Source organism: Heliangelus exortis, chromosome Z, assembly GCF_036169615.1.
Source record: "Heliangelus exortis chromosome Z, bHelExo1.hap1, whole genome shotgun sequence".
In the NCBI taxonomy this organism is placed as follows: domain Eukaryota; kingdom Metazoa; phylum Chordata; class Aves; order Apodiformes; family Trochilidae; genus Heliangelus; species Heliangelus exortis.
The window spans coordinates 27,286,392-27,305,044 of NC_092454.1; the positions used below are offsets into that span (position 1 = coordinate 27,286,392).

An 18,653-nucleotide genomic window follows, 5' to 3' on the forward strand; every position below is an offset into this window, starting at 1 on the left:
TCAGGAGCAGGGTGTTCGAGGATGGAGGCCCCATTTGGGCCCTGGTTGTGGCTGGCTGATGATTTGAAACAAAAGCCAGATACTTGCTGGGAAGGCAGTGCTGAAGGAGAAAAGCTGGGAGGTATGCTTTGGACGGCCTCAAAGCTTGTCACCCTGACACTGCCAACACCGACAGCCCTGCACAGCTGCGTACATTCCACATCCACCACCCGCCGTGAGGCCTCACACTTTTATCTACAAACTGTAACCAAGACCTTTTATTTCAGGTGTTAAAAAATATGTACAGTACATGCTCATATAAAGGCTCCACCCTATATATCTGTATTTATACATACAGTGCATTCAAATAACGCACGTAGACCGCATTATTTGGGCACTCACAGACACACCGAGCCTACCTACGTACACCCACACCCACGCTGCGGGGGCCCGTGGGCTCAGGCACCGTCGAGCTGCCCGCAGCGACCGCGCAGCTCCGCACGGAGCCTCCGTGGGAGGGAGGCCGCCAAACCCAGAGCCGCCACTGCCAACTCCCCGCTCCTCCTTCCCCTCCCATCCCGTCCCATCCCATCCCAACCCATCCCGGCAGCTGCCCGCAGCGCTGCCGTGCATCGCCCAGGCCGCCGAGCACCGCCCGCTCTCTCCTCCCCCTGAGGAGGTCAGGGAGGCGGTAGCGGAAGCTCCTTCCGCCCGGCGCCGCGTCCCGGAACCAGCTCTGCAGCCGCGTCCTGACCTCTCCTGTCTTGTCCTAGCCCAGCTCGGACCCGCTACCCGCCGTCCCCGCCGTCAGCATGACAGCGTCCGGCGCCGCCTCCCGCAGGTGACACCCCGCGGCCCCTTTCGCCACTGCCATCTCATATATGGGCCACCTGCTCTCGAAGGAGGCAAGCAGCCTGAGCCGCGACCGGTGCTGCCGCCGCCGGGGGAGGAAGGTGCCTCCGCGCAGCCGGAGCTGCTTCCTGCGTGGGCCTTGCATGCTCTGTTTTATCGTGCACAGCGCCAGCCCGCCCGCCCCAGAGCAGACCCTGCCCTCCGGGGACCCCTTGCTGACATCGCCACCCTACGCGGCTCTCGCCACTGCGGAGCAGCGAGTCGCCCGCCGCCTCCTCCGCCTGCGGCCCTCCGCCTGGGAGCCGCGGGGCAGCTGCCAGCGCCTCCTCCTCTCGGGCCTGCTGCCCTCGCCGGTGCGTGGCCTCCTGGGGCCACCCAGGCCGCCTGGCGAGGTCGCCTCCGAGATGCTGTGCAAACGCAAAGGGGCTGGCATGCCCGCCTGCCCGCCCTGCAAGCAGCCGCGATGCGCGGCCGCCGCGGAGCCCGAGGCCGTCCGCTGCCAGTGCCCGGGGGACCCGCAGCTCTGCACCCTGCCCTCCGCCGACGGCTGCGCGGCGGGCGGTGGGGGAGCCCCCGCTCGGGGCGCTGCCGGGGAGAGCGGTGGCGGGGGGCAGCCCGCCTCGCCGCAGCCCCCCGCCCTGGAGGAGAGGGAGAAAGAGGAAGGAGATGGTGAGGCCGGCTGCGAGGAGCCGCTGGAGCACCCCCGTGACTGCTGCCGAGAGCCGCTGCTGCCGGCTGCCCCGAACATAAATCAGCTGCCGTCCTCCATCCTCCTCAAGGTGGGTCATGGTCGGAGAACGGGCGGGTCTACCGAGGCTGGGGCTGACCCCGGGGAAGCCGTGGGTGTAGAGGGGGCTGACCCCGCCTTGGGCGGGGTTTCCCATCTTCGGTCCCTACGGGGGCCGCGCGTCTCCTTCCTCACCGCCTCAGAAACGGGGGGTAGGTGGGCACCGGGCCTCCCCTGGCGTTTGGGAGGTAAATAAGGTGATGGGGGTGGGGATTTTTCCCTCGTCGTTTTGTTTTGTCATTTTGAAAGGCATTTTCAGTCGTGACCTGGACGTATAGATAGGCAGGACTCCGGTACCTACCCCTAAATATTTTGAGTCGCACCTGTGAAATGAGCAATGGTCCCTTCTCAGACAGCTTCCTATTACATCACTGATGAAACACTCACTGTATTTAGTGCTTCTGTCGATGTCAAAACTACATAGACAAATTTTCAGTGTTGATTATAGGAGAAAGATATGTACTACTGTGTATTTTGAGTCAATTTTTACATTACTGGTTCACAATCAGCCAGAGTATTTTTAGCCCAGTGGAACTATGTGCTTCCAAAGCCTTTTACTCATGCTTTCAATAACAGTCTCTCTTTCCTGCCACCTGCTGTCTTTTGCTTCCTTTAGTGCTGTTCTCTTTTGACAACAAGTTAATTTTTAAGCTACTCTGTAGTCAGTATGCTGTCTTCAGCTAAACCTTATCTGAAAATGTGAGTCTGGCTGAAACTGAAGCCTTTGATGTTTGCCATAGTTTGAGGACAGTGTGTCTTTAAAGTTTGGAAGGTAGTGTTCCAGTATTCAGTTTATGCCAGGATCAGATGGTTAAACTTAAAACAAGGCATGTCAGTAGAACCATGTGAGACAGGTGACTTCTTGTTTCTCTGCACTGTTAGTTGTATAACCCCAATGTGAAAAGTACCTCCTGTATTCTTTTGTCAAACAGTAACAGTTGACTTGCCTTTATGTCTTCAGTAACAGTTGACTTACCTTTGTGTCTTGCACATAAAATTAATTCTGTGGGGTTTTCAGATGGCTTGCATATTTTATTTTCTTTTTTTTTAAGGTACATTTAAATGTATTAGTAAGGGTATGTAAGCTTCATAGATGCACTATTCAACGAGTTCCGAAGTGCTAAAGACTGGAACAACCCAAGCTCAATTTTCCTAGTGACATACCTTTCTAATGCCCTCTCTATGCCATTCAACTACAAAATAATGGAAGGGGGAACTTCAGATTCGTGGGGAGTTCAAAATGACATGAGGAGTGTATCGTATGCAACTTTGAGTTAGAGTAGTTTCATCAAGAAGAAGGACCAGGACCAGGTATTAGTTGTGAAAATGCCATTGAAAGAGATGCCAAGGACCTTTTAGATCCATCATTTACAAGACTGTTTGATTTGGTTACACCAGGCTTGGTATTTCTGTGGTTTATATTTAAAGGGTTGCACCCAGCTCTTAAAGAAGTAGGAATTGAGCAATCTGCCACAGCGCCTGCAGGTTTCACATCAGACCAACAAGCAACTGCATCCCTACACAAAAAAGAGAATAAAAGAGGAGACCACATTTTTAATGCACTTTAAGTTGTCTCCATAATGAAACATCATCTGGAGCTCTTTCAAGGAGTTTTCCATGGTTTGAATTAAAAAGCAGGGTCAATGCACCAAGTTACGGAAGAAGGTTCCAGGTTTTCACAGCATCATTTAACAGGCATGCAGAGGCAGACAGCACAAATATTCTTCAACTTTACAATGCAGGACTCACGATAGATTGGATTAAATCTCAACCTTGTGTAGGCCAGTTAATTTTTCAATTAAGTATATCAGAACTTGATTCACTTGCTAAAGAATTCATAGGGCAAATTGAAATAGTGGCATGTAAGTCACAAGTGTTTTACAATTTGAGTGTCTGGGGCATTGCATGGATGGGCCAATTGCCTTAAGACCTGTCATATCTGAAATACCTGCATACACAGAAGTAGTTGAGTCTGTGAAAACTGAACTAGGCACACTATTTGATTTTGCAGGATCAATTTGTCATGCTGCAATGTCAAAACTAAATAGAATCTTACAAGTAGTAGTATGGATTAGAAGAATGAAAGTTTAATTCCTGTCAGTGTCAGATAGTGATTCAGCTGGAGAGCCATCAGGGATCCTAGGAGTCAACCTCCTGTGAAGGGAAAGGATCCAGGACCAAAGGCTTGGAAAGTTCTGACCACAGCATATATAAAGACTTAGTAAGTCTTTAAGAAGGTATTGCAGAGCCAGAATCCACAGTATCTAGAGAAGATTGTAACATCTTGACCAACCAAGAGGGGGTTTCTGCCCCACCTGAGCTAGTGAAATGCATTGCTGACTGTTAAAAAGAAGAATTATACGTAGCCAGCAGAAAATTCATAGATTAATAGAAGCAACAAAGACTACAATCTGATCAAATAGGGATACTTAAGGCAGTAGCACAAAAAAATACAGATAACCATTTGTTAAACTCAATGATGGGTATTCATAGAATCATAGAATTGGCTGGGTTGGAAGGGACCTCAGAGATCATCAAGTCCAACCCTTGATCCACTACCGCTGCAGTTACCAGACCATGGCACTGAGTGCCACATCCAGTCTCTTTTTCAATATCTCCAGGGACGGAGAATCCACCACTTCCCGGGGCAGCCCATTCCAATGCTTGATCACCCTCTCAGTAAGGAAATTCTTTCTAATGTCCAACCTAAACCTCCCCCGGCACAACTTGAGACCGTGCCCTCTTGTCTTGCTGAGGGTTGCCTGGGAAAAGAGACCAACCCCCACTTGGCTACCCCCTCCTTTCAGGGAGTTGTAGAGAGTGATGAGGTCTCCTCTGAGCCTCCTCTTCTCCAGGCTGAACAGCCCCAGCTCCCTCAGCCTCTCTTCATAGGATCTGTGCTGGAGTCCCTTCACCAGCCTGGTTGCCCTCCTTTGGACCTGCTCTAGGACCTCAATCTCCTTCCTGAACTGAGGGGCCCAGAACTGGACACAGGACTCGAGGTGTGGCCTCACCAGCACTGAGTACAGGGGCAGAATCACTTCCTTGGACCTGCTGGCCATGCTGTTCCTGATCCAGGCCAGGATGCCATTGGCCTTCTTGGCCACCTGGGCACACTGCTGGCTCATGTTCAGCTTCCTGTCAATCCAGACTCCCAGGTCCCTTTCTGCCTGGCTGCTCTCCAACCACTCTGTGCCCACCTGGAGCTCCCCATGGGGTTGTTGTGGCCAAAGTGCAGGACCCGGCACTTGGCCGTGTTGAACCTCATCCCGTTGGAATCAGCCCAACTCTCCAGTCTGTCCAGGTCCCTCTGCAGAGCCCTCCTGCCTTCCAGCGAATCGACACTTCCCCCCAGCTTAGTGTCATCTGCAAACTTGCTGATGATGGACTCAATCCCCTCATCTAAATCGTTAATAAAGATATTAAACAGAACTGGGGCCAACACTGATCCCTGGGGGACACCACTGGTGAGCGGCCGCCAGCTGGATGCAGCCCCGTTCAGCACCACTCTCTGGGCCCGGCCCTCCAGCCAGTTCCTAACCCAGCACAGGGTGCCCCTGTCCAAGCTGTGGGCTGACAGCTTCTTCAGGAGAATGCTGTGGGAGATGGTGTCGAAGGCTTTGCTGAAGTCCAGGTAGACCACATCCACAGCCTTCCCCTCATCCACCAGGCGGGTCACCTGATCATAAAAGGAGATCAAGTTGGTCAGGCAGGACCTGCCCTTCCTAAACCCGTGCTGGCTGGGTCTGATCCCTTGCCCATCCTGCAGGTGCTGTGTGATTACACTGAGGATGATCTGTTCCGTAACCCTGCCAGGCACTGAGGTCAGGCCTTATTAATGGAGTTGCCCAAGCAGAATGGGAAACTAGTAATGATATCAAATTACTCATGGATAAGATTACTTTGACCTATGAAAATTCCTTTTTCGCAAAAACTTCAAACTTAAGAACTATCCTATTCAAATTATTCTCTTCTGTAATTCTGGAATTGAAATTTTGTATTGTAATAACTGAAAAATAATTAATCACTTTGCCAGTATTACTAGAAGGTAACTTATTCTTTGATACTCTGTTTTAGGATTTGAAACTGGACTGACTTGTTTAACATGATTTAAATGCTTTTTATCATACATGGTATCAGTACTTTTCTGTGATCACTTTAGTACTTGATTTCACTTTTTTCAAAAATACAAATCTGTAACTCTGTCATAAACCAGTTCTTTTAATAGAGAAGGTATGTTAATGCCTGTCTCACCTTTGGACTAGGGTAAATATGGTGTTCTATTTTATATTGACACCATATCTAATTTGTAAAACACCAAAACCCCCCAACAGAACAATCAGAAAACCAAGCAAACCAACAAAAAACCTCTTTGAAAGTGCAGGTACATATTCCCCACTTCCCCCAAACTGGGGGAAGAATTGGTCTCTTTAGTTTCTTAAATCCAGCTACATCAGTAGTGTTTTTAAAAAAGCCTGCCTCAATTACGTTATGTGGAACCATTCTACTTTCCTGTTTTTTGTTTTCATCCCACTTCCTCCCTCGCACCCTTTCCTCCCTTGCCCTAATTCCCCTCTGGTCTTTGGATAGATTTATGGGTTGGTTGCTTTAGGGGGTTTTGGTGTTGGATTTTTTTTTTGTTTGCTTGTTTGTTTTTTGGTTTTGCTGCTTCCATAGAATCCTGCTCTGTTATGGGACTTTTAACTTAAGATTTCTGACCAGGCATGTTGTTAACTGAATTACACAGGTGCCTAAAAGCCTTCATGTGTTGGGTTTTGACACAGATAGAATGTCCCAAATGTAATCCTGTCTCCAAATGTGCCATTTTATTTTGGGGGGGTGCAAGGCCTGAAGTTTAGTAATAACTTTTCACCGTAGTTAGTGGAGACGTGAACCTTAATTCATGTGCATGGAATTCAATCCTCAGAAGCCTCCAGAGCCAGACCCTGTGTTGTTTTGTGCTTCCTTCCCTTGATTCCTACCTCTGTGACCTCCTCATGGTGTGGTGCTAGTGCCAGGATGACTGCCACTGGTGTCTGTACATGGGCTGGAGAAAGGTCTGAAGAAATGTATAATTTCATATACATATACATATACATCACCAAACTGCCCCAAAGTGAAGGATATAGGACTGGATGGAAGAGTTTATCAGACTGAACTTGGTTTGCAGATACTCAAATAGGCTCAACTAATCTGGGAAGTTGATAGTGGAGCGTGTCAGGTGATGCTGTTCCCCAGGCTGGGGAAGCAGTCTCTTCATCAGTATGGAGGCATAAAAGCACTGCAGTTCCCCAGGTTAAGCAAGCGTGTAGGTTGGTTTACTTTTCATTTAATCACTGAAACATATATTGGAAAAATGTGTTACACAGCAGGCAAAATCTAATTTTTAAATTTTGTAGTTTATTTTGATAGTTTTGATAGTTTATTCCTTTTGAATAAAGGATAATTTAAATTCATTCTCTTTTAAAATCTGAGAGGAACTAAGGAATAACAGTTCAGTCAGCTTGACTGAAATCTAGGCAGATATGTGAATGAGAGAGTAAGGAAGCTCTTTATAAGCATGCAGTGCATAAGATTACAAAATCTTATTCTTTGTATCACTGAGTTTTCAGATCTTTGTGCTGGGTGTCACAAATCTGTGCCTTTTGCAGTTTCATGTCTGTTTGCTTTTGGAAAGCAGAAACAAATCTTTTACCTCTTCGCAGTGCTGCTGTTTAATCATAAAAGTTAAAATGGTATGAAGACTGATGGAATTTAGTAATGGTGATTCAGACACTTCAGACTGCCCTTTGGGCTGTATGAACAGGAACTGTACATGTAGAACACAGAAAGGAAGTCCTGTGCTGTGCTTGCTACTTTTAAGGCTCTGTAAGAGTACTGCATTAGGTTGTGAGCAATGGGGTCTCCTTAAAAAAACCCACAGACAAATTGGAGAGGTATCAAAGGAGAGCTAGAGGTTGTGAAAACATGACTGTGGTGGTAGCTTGAAGATTCAATTCAAACCAGATGACACTTCTATTCAGAAAGAAGACTGAGGTGCACTCCTTTGTTAGGAGAAAATTGATAAGAAGTTCAACTGTGTTCCTGTCTTTTGTAAAGTAAAAAGAAATAATAAGCTCTATTTGATGGAAAGGAAGTTTAGGTGAGGTACTTGGAAAATCACAGTGTGAAAACCTCTTAATTCTTGGCAAAGGTGGTTTCCTGTCCCTAAAGTTATGTGCAGAGGTGGAATTTTTACTTATAAATTGTTTTTTTAAACAGCAAGAGGGATGTCTTTATCAGGAATGTCCTAGGTGTGCTTGACCTTGCTTCAAAACAGAAAAGGGTCTAGAACATATGACCTTTTTTTACATGTTAAGGGTGAGGCTGCTGCCCAAGCACTCACAGACCATCCAGAGAGTTGTGAGCACACAGCACTGGAGAAGAACTGCCAAGACCCACATCCCTTCATGGAGATGTCTCCATCAAGCCAATGGGTGCCCATTTTGACTCCCTGCTCACACACATGCACACTCTCGGGTGCCTCCTCCTCCTTCAGGCTTATTCCTAGGTTTCCCATAGCAGACGTCTCAGGCATCGAATCTTACACTTAAACAGTAATTTGTTCACATGAGACAGATGGGAAAAAATCACAACAGCTCAAGCTGGTAACTGTGGAGGGGGATGCTGAACAAAGAAATGCCATGGCAATGACATTGTGCACCTCTGTGATCTGTGCACCTGCCCCTCATGTGTTCTTCATGCATTCTTCACACTCTCATGGTGACAGGATACCTTCTCCAGGCTGCTCTAACTTGTGTAGTTTCAGCTTCTGCAGAAGGTTGTAGTCTCTTTGTCTTCTCGTGTGCCCTTGTGCACTCACTTGTTGGCAGAACACGGGAAACTAAAAAAATCAGATAAGCATTTTTTAGCTAAAAGCTAAGTCATTACTGTGTTACCAACATTATTTTCACTAGTCTCAGATTTAGATGTGTTTTAGTGTCTCCATTTCTAAATTGTGGTGATTTGGAAGCAACACAGTGAGGACAGTTGGGTGGCTGAGAATAAAATTTTATCGGCCTGCTCAAGTAAAGATATTGTGCTTATTGGTCAGAACCTTTCTTTCCATTAGCAGGAAAGGTATCACTGTCTCCTATCACTTTTTACAGATAAAAACTAAAGTTGTGTTTTTTATTACAGCTAAGGCAATCTGTTTGCAAGTGGCTGTTAAGAGCAGTGTCTCCCTTTTGTAACCTCTGGCTGCATGTTCCTGGAGCTAGCTTTGTGCTTAGTAGACTGGTCCTGCAATTGCAGAATTGAATAATAACCCCAGTCTAAGGCTGCAAAAACTTTCCTCAGGATTAGCTGTCTGAGAAGTCTTTGTTGGAGAACAGTCACTAAATCCAGTGCAAAAATTCAGGTAGCCAGAAGCAGGAGACTAGTAAAAAGGTAAAGTGTTCCTGCTGATGGCAGCTTGGTGTAGGAATCCTGTGTGTGATATGAAATCACACAATCACTTCCTGCCTGGCACATTTTTGTTAATCACAAGAGCATTTTAAACTTTATTCCCTTTATGGGTGTACTGAGGCTTCCTTAGGAGGTATGTGCCTTGAGTGCTTGTAACTTTTTCATATATTCCAGTGCTCATGAATAATTGATGTTTTCCTTATTAAGTTCACATGCAGATAAAGCAGTGAAACCTCCTAAAAATGAAGCAAATATTTCTCTGGCCTTCATCTACTGCTGAGAATTTTTTAATTTTATGGACTAGACCAAAATAACCTTTTACAAACAAAACTGGAAGCTCTAACTACTGTATGCCTGTAGTTAATAAACACAATGCTTTAGAGTATTATTGTGTTCTTATTATGTTCTTGTATTAAATAATACTTCGGATTTATTTGTTTTTTTAATAATGGAACTTCAGTTGCTGAGAAACATTAAACACAGTTGATGAATCTAATGAGCGGTTTTCCAAGAATGAATGTAATCAGGTTCATTAAGCACCATGAAATGGATTTACATTATAATGTTCTTTATATGTAATGTTAATGCAATGTGGGGCTTTTTTTGTTGCAAAACAAATAGGGCTGATGCAGTTTCACAGATACCTATTTCTATTCGATACAAGATTTTTATTGAGAAAATAAGAGTCATTCACATAAGTCTTTATTCTTCTTGTTATATTGCAAGATCTTCTGAATGAAAGCCATGACAGAAATAGGGGATGTGTGGATGCACATTTTATCAACCCCATTCTGCCCTGCGGTCTACAGTCTATGTTGTATTCTAATTCATAAATCTCTAACTTGTTCTTAAAGTTAGTAGTATCTTTAAATAATGTTACTGACAATCAAATGAATTTTCTTGCCTCTCTTCCTGAGGCAAAAGCTTAAGTGCGTGCAATCAGTCATTCTGTTTGATTGTGTTTTTTAGAAATTTTTCTTTCTGACTTAGGATTGTCTTTTGATAATTTAAACAAAATTGAAGAAAGAATTATTTTTTTTTTTACTCCATGCTTGTGTGATATGTGTGATGTGAGTTCTTGATTTTGGAAAAGTTGGCACTGAGTGTATTTTGTCACAAAGCATATGCACAAGTTTCTAGTGTACTTTTTGTAGTAACATTCATGGCTGTGATTGACTTCTTGTGATTTTCTTTGATTAGAAGTGGAGTTAGTCCTTCACTTCACTGAACTTTGAGGAACTTGCTTTAAGGTCAGATTTGTTGAATATTTATAGATTAAGTTCAATACCTGGATTTACTATATTTAAATCTTGTCTTTAATCTTTTAAGAAAATATATTCATAGGGTGTTTGGTTTCTTTCCCTTCTTTTTGTCCTTGCTGAATTGCTAACATTTACCACAAAAATTGAAAGTAGTCCTTCTTTGCATACACACCTGGAAATATCTAGCATTCTCGCATACCTTTCCCAGAGTGTTACAGGTGTAATGTTTGAAGCCCCATTGCGTAGGAACTCTGGTGGTAAAAGAGATAATTACAGAAGAACTGTTATTTCTATCAGCTTCTGCCTTTCTTTCGATCCCATGATCAAACAAAATATTTATTCCACAAAGCTGAAAAAACCCTACAACTTGATCAGGTGCTGGTTTCTGTGGCTGGTAAGTGTGCTGTGCAAAGGCTTAATTTGCCTGGGTTAAAGTCAATTGAGCTATCTCCTGGTCCAGAATAGTGAGTTGCCACAGGTGTGTGCAGACACACTGGAAATAGTACTGTGTTTTTGTAGTACTGTGTGCAATTAGTTGTGCTTTGTTGCTTAAAGGTAAAACAACTTCTTTGTACGGATTTTGTCCTACAAAGGATTTGTATGGTTGTGTCTGGCAAGGACATAAACTTGGACTATTTGAAGGGTTCAGCAGATTGGTTGTGGTCTGACTGAAAGCCAGGTATATATGGAAGCGAACTTTTGTTGTTCTGGGCATTGTGCTTTTTTTTTTTTTAATTTTCTTTTTACTGTAGTCTTAAACTTGAGTCACTGAATGATTGTTTCAAAGCAAGAGATTGACATACAACTGACTCTCCGGAATGTATGGTAAGACCATGAGTGCTAAACATTTTGGGTGTTGATCTAGTTGGATCTAGTCTTGAAACCCGGGTAATCTTTTGCATTCATTGAGGAGAAGAAAAACCCACTAATCATAATTATCACTTGAAATGTTGAAGCGGGAGGTACTGACATGTGTTTTAGGAATGTGAGCTGAAAGGGTGTAAGACTAGACAATAAAGAACATGAGTAAGGTGGTTTTTTCGGCTTGCAGAACTCTGCTTCTTCTACCCCTCCCTCTTCTCACCAGGTGAAGAAAATGTGAAATGCATCTAGAAAATATTATCAAACTTATTTTTTATTAGAGTGGTTGGAAAGGGGTATTAGGGTATTAGAGATTTAATTTGGGGAGGGGTGGAGGGGAATGAGTGTTGGACACACTGCTATACATGCTTGAGTACACTGCTCCTTGAAATTTATCTGTCATAAGCAGGAGCTAAATGAACAAGCTTGGTGGTAGGAATATTTTATCTTTCTTCTGTATTTATACAGCCTTGGGAATTAGAAAACAATTTTTAAAACTCAGTACAATTAAACTACCACAGTATCAGTATATATCTAGAGAATTAAACCTAATTAAAGGGTGGTGAAGGCCATCAAAATTGGTTCTAGTGTTATATGCGTTAATGCAGTACTTTAACCTGCAGCTTAGATGATCTCTTAATGTAAGGATGATGTTTCACCAAAGTGGAATATATATAGGTGTTGCTGCTAAACCCATTTAATGCAGTTCAATACATCTTCTTTTAACAACTGCAAGCACTGAAGAAAAACAAAGTTTTAGGTGATATTATTCAGAATATTTTTATAGTTGGAATCATGATAGCTGCTGCAGAGCACAAAACTGGCAAGGCCTTGTCTTTGAAGTTATACTGATTGTGTAATTTCTGTGGCTACTTGTGTCTGTGCTGGAACTTCTGCAATGACTGTCAGCAGCAGCTTCCCAAAGAAGTGGCTGTTCCTAAAGAAGTCAGTTTGTAACACCTGTACACTCCTTACTTGTATCTACAGCTAGAGTTAAGTACAGCATGGACTAAAACATGACCTCAAATGCTTACAGACATTTCTTCTAGAACAATATTGTCTGTGTAGAAATACTGTTTGTGTCAAGTAACTGAATTAATCTTGCTTCTCTGTTTGCTTTGGCATTGCTACTGGTCATGGAGTAGCAAAACAATAGGTCTCTTGTGATTTGTGGGGGTTTTTAGCTTTTGGTAGAATGATAGTTGGAATAAAATTTTGAAAGGGCTTTCATATTCATAGTTTTTCCTGTTCTGTGTTTGCTATATTCTTGTTTTAAGAACTGCAAGCTCTTATTTCTTGTTTTTCTATGAGTAAGCTTATTTATTTACCACAGCAGCAAAGGTTGGTTAGTATATTTTCTAATTCCAACTTTGGCATCCCTTCTTACTATTAACTGGAGTCAGTCTGATATCTGCCTAAAAATAACCTGGATGATATTGCCTTTTTCACTTCTGAGGCTTTTTAAAACTGTTGGAAGATTCAGTGTTCTGTTTCATACTGGTAGTAGGAACAAGTTTCCTGCTGCTCTAGAAATTACAATTGCTGAGAATCATTAGACTGTCTTTTTTTTCCCTAATGCTTAGAATTACACTTTTGCAGTAGCAACATCAGGTGCCTAATTGCTACTTAGTATTTAGTGGTTTATCTTCCTTGACTGGAGGTTATGTTATTTCTTTGGATGGTGGTCACAGCCACCTCCTTGCTATGTGTGTAGATTCATAAGTACAGACAAAAAACTGCAGAGAGTTAGCAAACATAGATTGTTTCATCTCTAACAAGAAACACCCATATACTTAGGTAATGATCAAACAAAGGACTTTCAGGAAAAAGATGTCCATGCACAATTCTCCAGCACTGCAAAGAATCTTATGGAAGAGATGGAGATTTTTGCAGCTAGAAGAAGAATCTGGAACTGATAGATCTTCCAAGCATTTATAGAAGTCGGTGAATTTGATTTTCTTTTAGGAATAGTCAGCCAGCTCCCCTGTACAAGGGTTCTTACAGGGATATGCATATTCAAAATTCATAAGCTAAGCCATCTTCTAGAACAAGAGGGCAAAAATGGTTGTTATTGTTGTTGTCTAGTCTGTTCTAAAGACCATCAATGATGGAAGTTCGGTAAGTTACCAGATATTAGATTCCAATGCTCCATTATCCTTAGTTTTAGACTTAATTGTCCTGCCCACCACAAAGATGAAAGTACTCTATTTAGTTTGTTTACCTCCTTTGCCCTCTCTTTTCCTTGGTGGAACAGTCCTAGTCTTCCTTTTTTTTCATGTTTTCTGGATTTCAGCACTTTCCTGTTGACATTATCTAGTAAGTTCGGATTTTCTTGGGCATACTGCCTGAGATTGCTTGTAGTGCTTCTACTTAGTGTAGTTCTACTCATCAGTTGAGTGGGAGGATTTTTTCATGTTTAGCAGTCTGTATTTCTGTGTAGGTATCTTAAGGGTGTGATTGCCTTTTCCATTATAGGATGATGTATGGATTACAGTTCATTTGTAGTTACAGTGAACCTTCATATGTACCTCTTGACAGACCTTTTTATATTTATTAGTTACCGTACTCCTGAGAAAGGATTGAATATAGTAAATGTAACAGCAGTTTGTGAGCCTGTCATAAATTTATGGCTTATTCTTTTTTGCAGGCTGATCTAATGCTCAGTACCTTGGGGTATAAAATGCTAATTATATGCTTAGTCTCCATGTATAACATTGTTTTGCTCTGCTGATCATCTCCACCATCTTATGCCCTCTTCCCACAAGACTTTTGTTTTAGTACCTGCTTTTGTGACTCCAATATCTTAATTGAATTTAAAAGCAAAGGTATTTTTATCTGAACCCGAACATGAATGAAAACTCATTTTAAAATGCTTGCAAATAATTTTATGCTAATGCTCGTATTTGTAATTCTTTAGGTATCCCATCACAGAAGTGTGTTTGAAATTTAGTCTAAGAAATCAGTGCTTAAGCAGGGTATGTTCTCTTGTTGATTGTGCTAATGTGAGAAAACTGTCAGATCTTGTGTGATACAGGTTTTTTGTTAATGTTTTTGACTAACCCACAAGTTGTGGCAAGTTGTAGAGCTGTGTGTTTCAATGATATTTTTCTTTACTTCACAGGACAGTTTAGTAGTAAAATATTTCTGCCTGTTAAATATGACTGCCTCTTACAAATGATATTTTTTTCATTTTCGTTACAGATACTTTCCAATTTGTCCCTGAATGAGCGTTGCCTTTCAGCATCATTGGTCTGTAAATACTGGCGTGATCTCTGTTTAGATTTTCAGTTTTGGAAGCAACTGGATCTCAGTAGTCGACAGCAGGTATGAAGGTATCATTGTGTACAAATTTTATTTTGACTTGGAACTTGGTCCTAGAGCTTGGCTCTTGAACAAAGATAAACAAAAGAAACCCATAAAGAGATGTCTGTGCTTTCAGAGATTTTTCTACCAGAGGCTGAAAATCACTGGGCTCTTAGATTAATGGATTTGAATGTAGCCTCTCTTCACTGAAATCAGTCCAAGGATAAGTGCTGTTTGAAATTAATTGTGAGATACCTGTCTCTGGTCTGCATCAGATAGTGGTAGTTGCAATTAGAACTCTTAGATTAATTGAGAGATGCTCTTTTTTTTCTGAGATGCTCTTTTTTTTTTAAGAATGGTGCTAACTGGTGCTTGCAGTTTGTTTTAACAAATTTTCTTTGATTTTTCTTCAGCTGTTGTGGCTCCTACTGGTCAGAAGACAGATCTGTCTCTTTAGACATTTAGGTGATCCTGGAATTAAATGTCTGTTCGTAGATTTCATTTAGGGAGACAGAGCCTAGGCTCTATCTGTTGAGGGAAACTTTCTTCCTTGAAAAACTTCAAGGCTTCTTTAAGACAAAATTAGGTTGTTTGACCACTCCCTGTAGTCTTGTTACTTAGGCACCTGCAGGTTTATAAAACAATTGTTTCTGAGTTTCATGAAAATACAGGGTGCAGGGTAACAACTATTGGAGGGTCCCATTTGAAGAGCAACAACATGAACTCATCTCAGTGTACATGGTATATTACTTAACACCAATTCATAAGAAAGCATGCAAGTTCTCTTGCTCCTACAGTTAACTTGTTAACATATTTCTGAACCACTGTGGAAAAGTGATATTGCAGATTGCATGAGAAAAGTCGGACACACTCAGACAGAAGTCCACCTGCTGTAAAAGGGCAAGCAAATCCTTTTCTTCTGAAAGAGCTTTCCTAGTCTAAAATCCAAAGGGGACCTTGAAGTGTTATTTGTTCTCTCCAAGTGCTGAGGCAGAATTCCTTAAACTGTAAAACTGATTATATCAGCATGCTCTTATGTTGGAAAACAAATCTCCTTCTCCTAGTAGGTTATGGAAAAGTGCATCTTGCAAATAGTTTTTGTGCTAATGAAATAAAAAATGTTTATGAAAAAAAAGTTAAATTTGAATGTTTGGATTTTCTTTGCAGGTCACTGATGAGCTGTTGGAAAAGTTAGCATCAAGAAGCCAGAATATTACAGAAATCAATATTTCTGATTGTCGCAATGTATCTGATACAGGAGTACGCATATTAGCCATTAAATGCCCTGGACTCCTAAGATATACTGCCTACAGATGTAAACAGCTTTCTGACACCTCTATCATTGCAGTTGCCTCTCAGTGTCCTCTTCTTCAGAAAGTGCATGTGGGCAATCAGGACAGACTCACTGATGAAAGTCTCAAGCAGGTAACCATTCATTCCACAAATTTCTTTTGTAAATTCGCTGCCTTCAGCTTCTTACCAAACGCATAAAGGTACATGGAAGAAGTTACCTCTTCTAGGATTTATTTAAAATTTACTTAAGTTGGTTTATGGATATATTTTCTTGTTGCTGTTATCTAAACCATACATTTTTATATCCAGTGATTACATTATCCCTTTTATAATGAAATCTCCAGTTTGAAATCCTGTACTTCAACCCTGGTTGACTGAGTTTTCCTGAACTTAGTTGCTCTTTGGAACCATTGTTTAAGTAACTTTTTTTGTGTCACAGAAGTCAAGGGTGACTGAGATCTTCATTTGTTAGGCATTAAGGGAGATTTTGTCAACTCTCTCCTGTTAAAGGAGCAGTTCAGGTTAAGTGCTGAAGTACTTACCTTAAATATGCTGTCAATAGTCTAGCATACAGACATTGTTAGCTACTTAAATATGTGCCTAATAAAGAACTTAGTTCCCTTGTGCTGCTCTTTATTGATTGTAGTTAGCAACTTAATTTTCTCATGTATACAATTATTTTGTGTATGGTACTTACAAAAAGTGTAAACTAAAGATAAAGTTTAAGGAAAGAGGGCATGGAGAAGCACAAAGAAAACTCACAACTCTTTAGCTCAGTCAGATCCTGACGTTTTTTTTCCTTTACTCATAAATATCTGCTTTGATATCTCTAATTTCAGCTGGGTTCAAAATGCAGAGAATTGAAAGACATTCATTTTGGGCAGTGTTACAAAATCTCGGATGAAGGAATGATCATTATAGCTAAAGGCTGTCTGAAGCTGCAAAGAATATACATGCAAGAAAACAAATTAGTAAGTATATGTTGATTTATTTTATTTTGTTATTTTTTTCCCCAGAGCTTGTCAAAACTCTGTTCTTTATTTAAAACTTTATTCTGAATGGCTGCTAGTTTTGGCCATGAATATAGTTCACTGAATATAATACATTGCTTATAAAAGTTCTCTATCTGTGAAAACTCAGATTCTACAGATACGCAAAATAAAGTGCAAGTTAAGCTTGTGCTGTTTCAGACATGTATCAACTTTTGGTTTTGACATGACATTCAAGGACATGATCAACAGTGACAATTGTTGGGAGATGCCTGATTTCTGTAGGAAAGTACTTAGCCCACACAGAATGTTTCTCTATACCAATACGTTTTTTTACATTACAGTAAAAAGTGCAGATTTAAGTTAACTAAGGTTTTTTTGAGGTTTGGTTCTTGAGTACAAGTAATACACTATGATAATATTTTCTTGAAATTCGTCACTTTCTCATCACGATGCATTAGTGTCCCTGTGCTAGTAGAAGTAAGTAATAATATCTGTGAAGTGATAATTTCTAATGTTGAAAGCCAGTCTAATAAATGGTATAGTAGAGCACTGGCTTTAATTTTTTTTTTTTCTTGTAAACAAGCAGAAAGATTTGCTTGAGGTTGAATTCTGAACTATCAGCTAATCTCACAGTTGTAACCTCTAGTTTGAAAGCTGCTGAAATAGAACAAAGGAATTGCCATTGTCAGAAAACAGCATGTCTTCAGTCATTGTATATTTAGCTTAAAATAGGCAAACAGATACTAAGGACTAAGATGGTTCATTTCAGAATGGTTTCTATTTAAAGGAAAATAAAAGGCATTTATTGCTTTTGATCAGAATTGTAGGTATCTGAAAACCAGGATATACTGGTCAAAACTGAGATCTCAAAATAGTTCAAATGCAGAAAAATGGGTGTGTCCCATTCTCTGATATCAAAACAAAATCTTGAATAACATCCTTGTAATACTTATTCCATTTGGTGAAGAAGCTACAGAATCTGATGTTAGTTCCCCTTGCTAGGGTCAAGAGATGTTCAGATCTTGCTGAAATTTTAACTTTGTGTGGTGAACAAAGATGACTTGTAGGAAGTTCTCATGCAGTCATAAAATAAAAATTTTCACCTTCCAAAATAAACAAAAAAGAGAGGTGAATTCTTTAATGCCACAGGTTAAGCTTACAGTGGAGTAACCGTGGGTGACAAATGATAATACAGTTTGTTTTTTACATTTTTGTGGGTTGCTTTTATTTTTAAGACTGGCTTCGAAATGTTAGTATTTTCCGTGGTACATCTTCCTACTTTTTTGGTGAAGAATGGGGTTTGGGGAAATGTGTGTGGTTTTGGAATAAATAAGTATTCATTCTCTGAAATAAATTCTATGATAAGAAAAGTGTAGTTGACATATAAGGGATTGTTTTTTTGTTTTTTTGTTTTTTTTGTTTTTTTGTTTTTTAAGTTCATAGATTGTCAGTTTGCTATAGGAAGAAAACTTTTACCCCCTCCTCCTTTTTGAACAGCTTCTGTACTGTAAATCAAATCTGTGTGTTTGTTTTTATTTTCTTGTTTTCTGCTTTTTCGGAGATGCTTAAAATCATGTGACTCGCATGACAATTTCTAGTAATTTCAAAATGCACAGTCCATTATAGATGGTATGTGATGTCTGGATTTTCATCTAGGCTTTTATCACGCTAATGGATTTTATACTTCAAAAACATGTCTATGCAGAGGCAACCAGCAGCTAAACAATGCCTTTGTGAGTGTTAATTTACACTGAAATGTAGACCAGGCACCACAGTTCAGTTGCTTCATCTGTTGCTAAGTTACTCTATTACCAGACTGCTGAGCAGAAACAGAGAAAGAAGAATTTATGTTCTGAGTGTTTAGTATAGTAGGAATTT

At 41.2% G+C, this 18,653-nt stretch overlaps 2 protein-coding genes across 3 annotated transcripts in view; both read left to right on the forward strand.

Moving 5' to 3' along the window:
* Positions 1-709: 709 nt before the first annotated feature.
* FBXL17 (F-box and leucine rich repeat protein 17) overlaps positions 710-18,653 on the forward strand; it is a 234,712-nt gene continuing 216,768 nt past the window's right edge. For both annotated transcript variants that reach the window (XR_011723334.1, XM_071731205.1), the window contains exons 1-4: positions 710-1,610; positions 14,389-14,511; positions 15,658-15,915; positions 16,623-16,754. Coding sequence is in view for 1 of the 2 variants with exons in the window: in XM_071731205.1 (XP_071587306.1) it covers positions 861-1,610; positions 14,389-14,511; positions 15,658-15,915; positions 16,623-16,754 (1,263 nt within the window). In the remaining variant the exon portion in view is untranslated. The remainder of the gene's footprint in view (positions 1,611-14,388; positions 14,512-15,657; positions 15,916-16,622; positions 16,755-18,653) is intronic.
* LOC139789734 (endogenous Bornavirus-like nucleoprotein 1) lies at positions 1,618-3,545 on the forward strand. The gene is made up of 3 exons (XM_071730735.1): positions 1,618-1,674; positions 2,902-3,103; positions 3,217-3,545. The coding sequence occupies exons 1-3, from the start codon at positions 1,618-1,620 to the stop codon at positions 3,543-3,545; spliced, it is 588 nt and encodes a 195-aa protein (XP_071586836.1).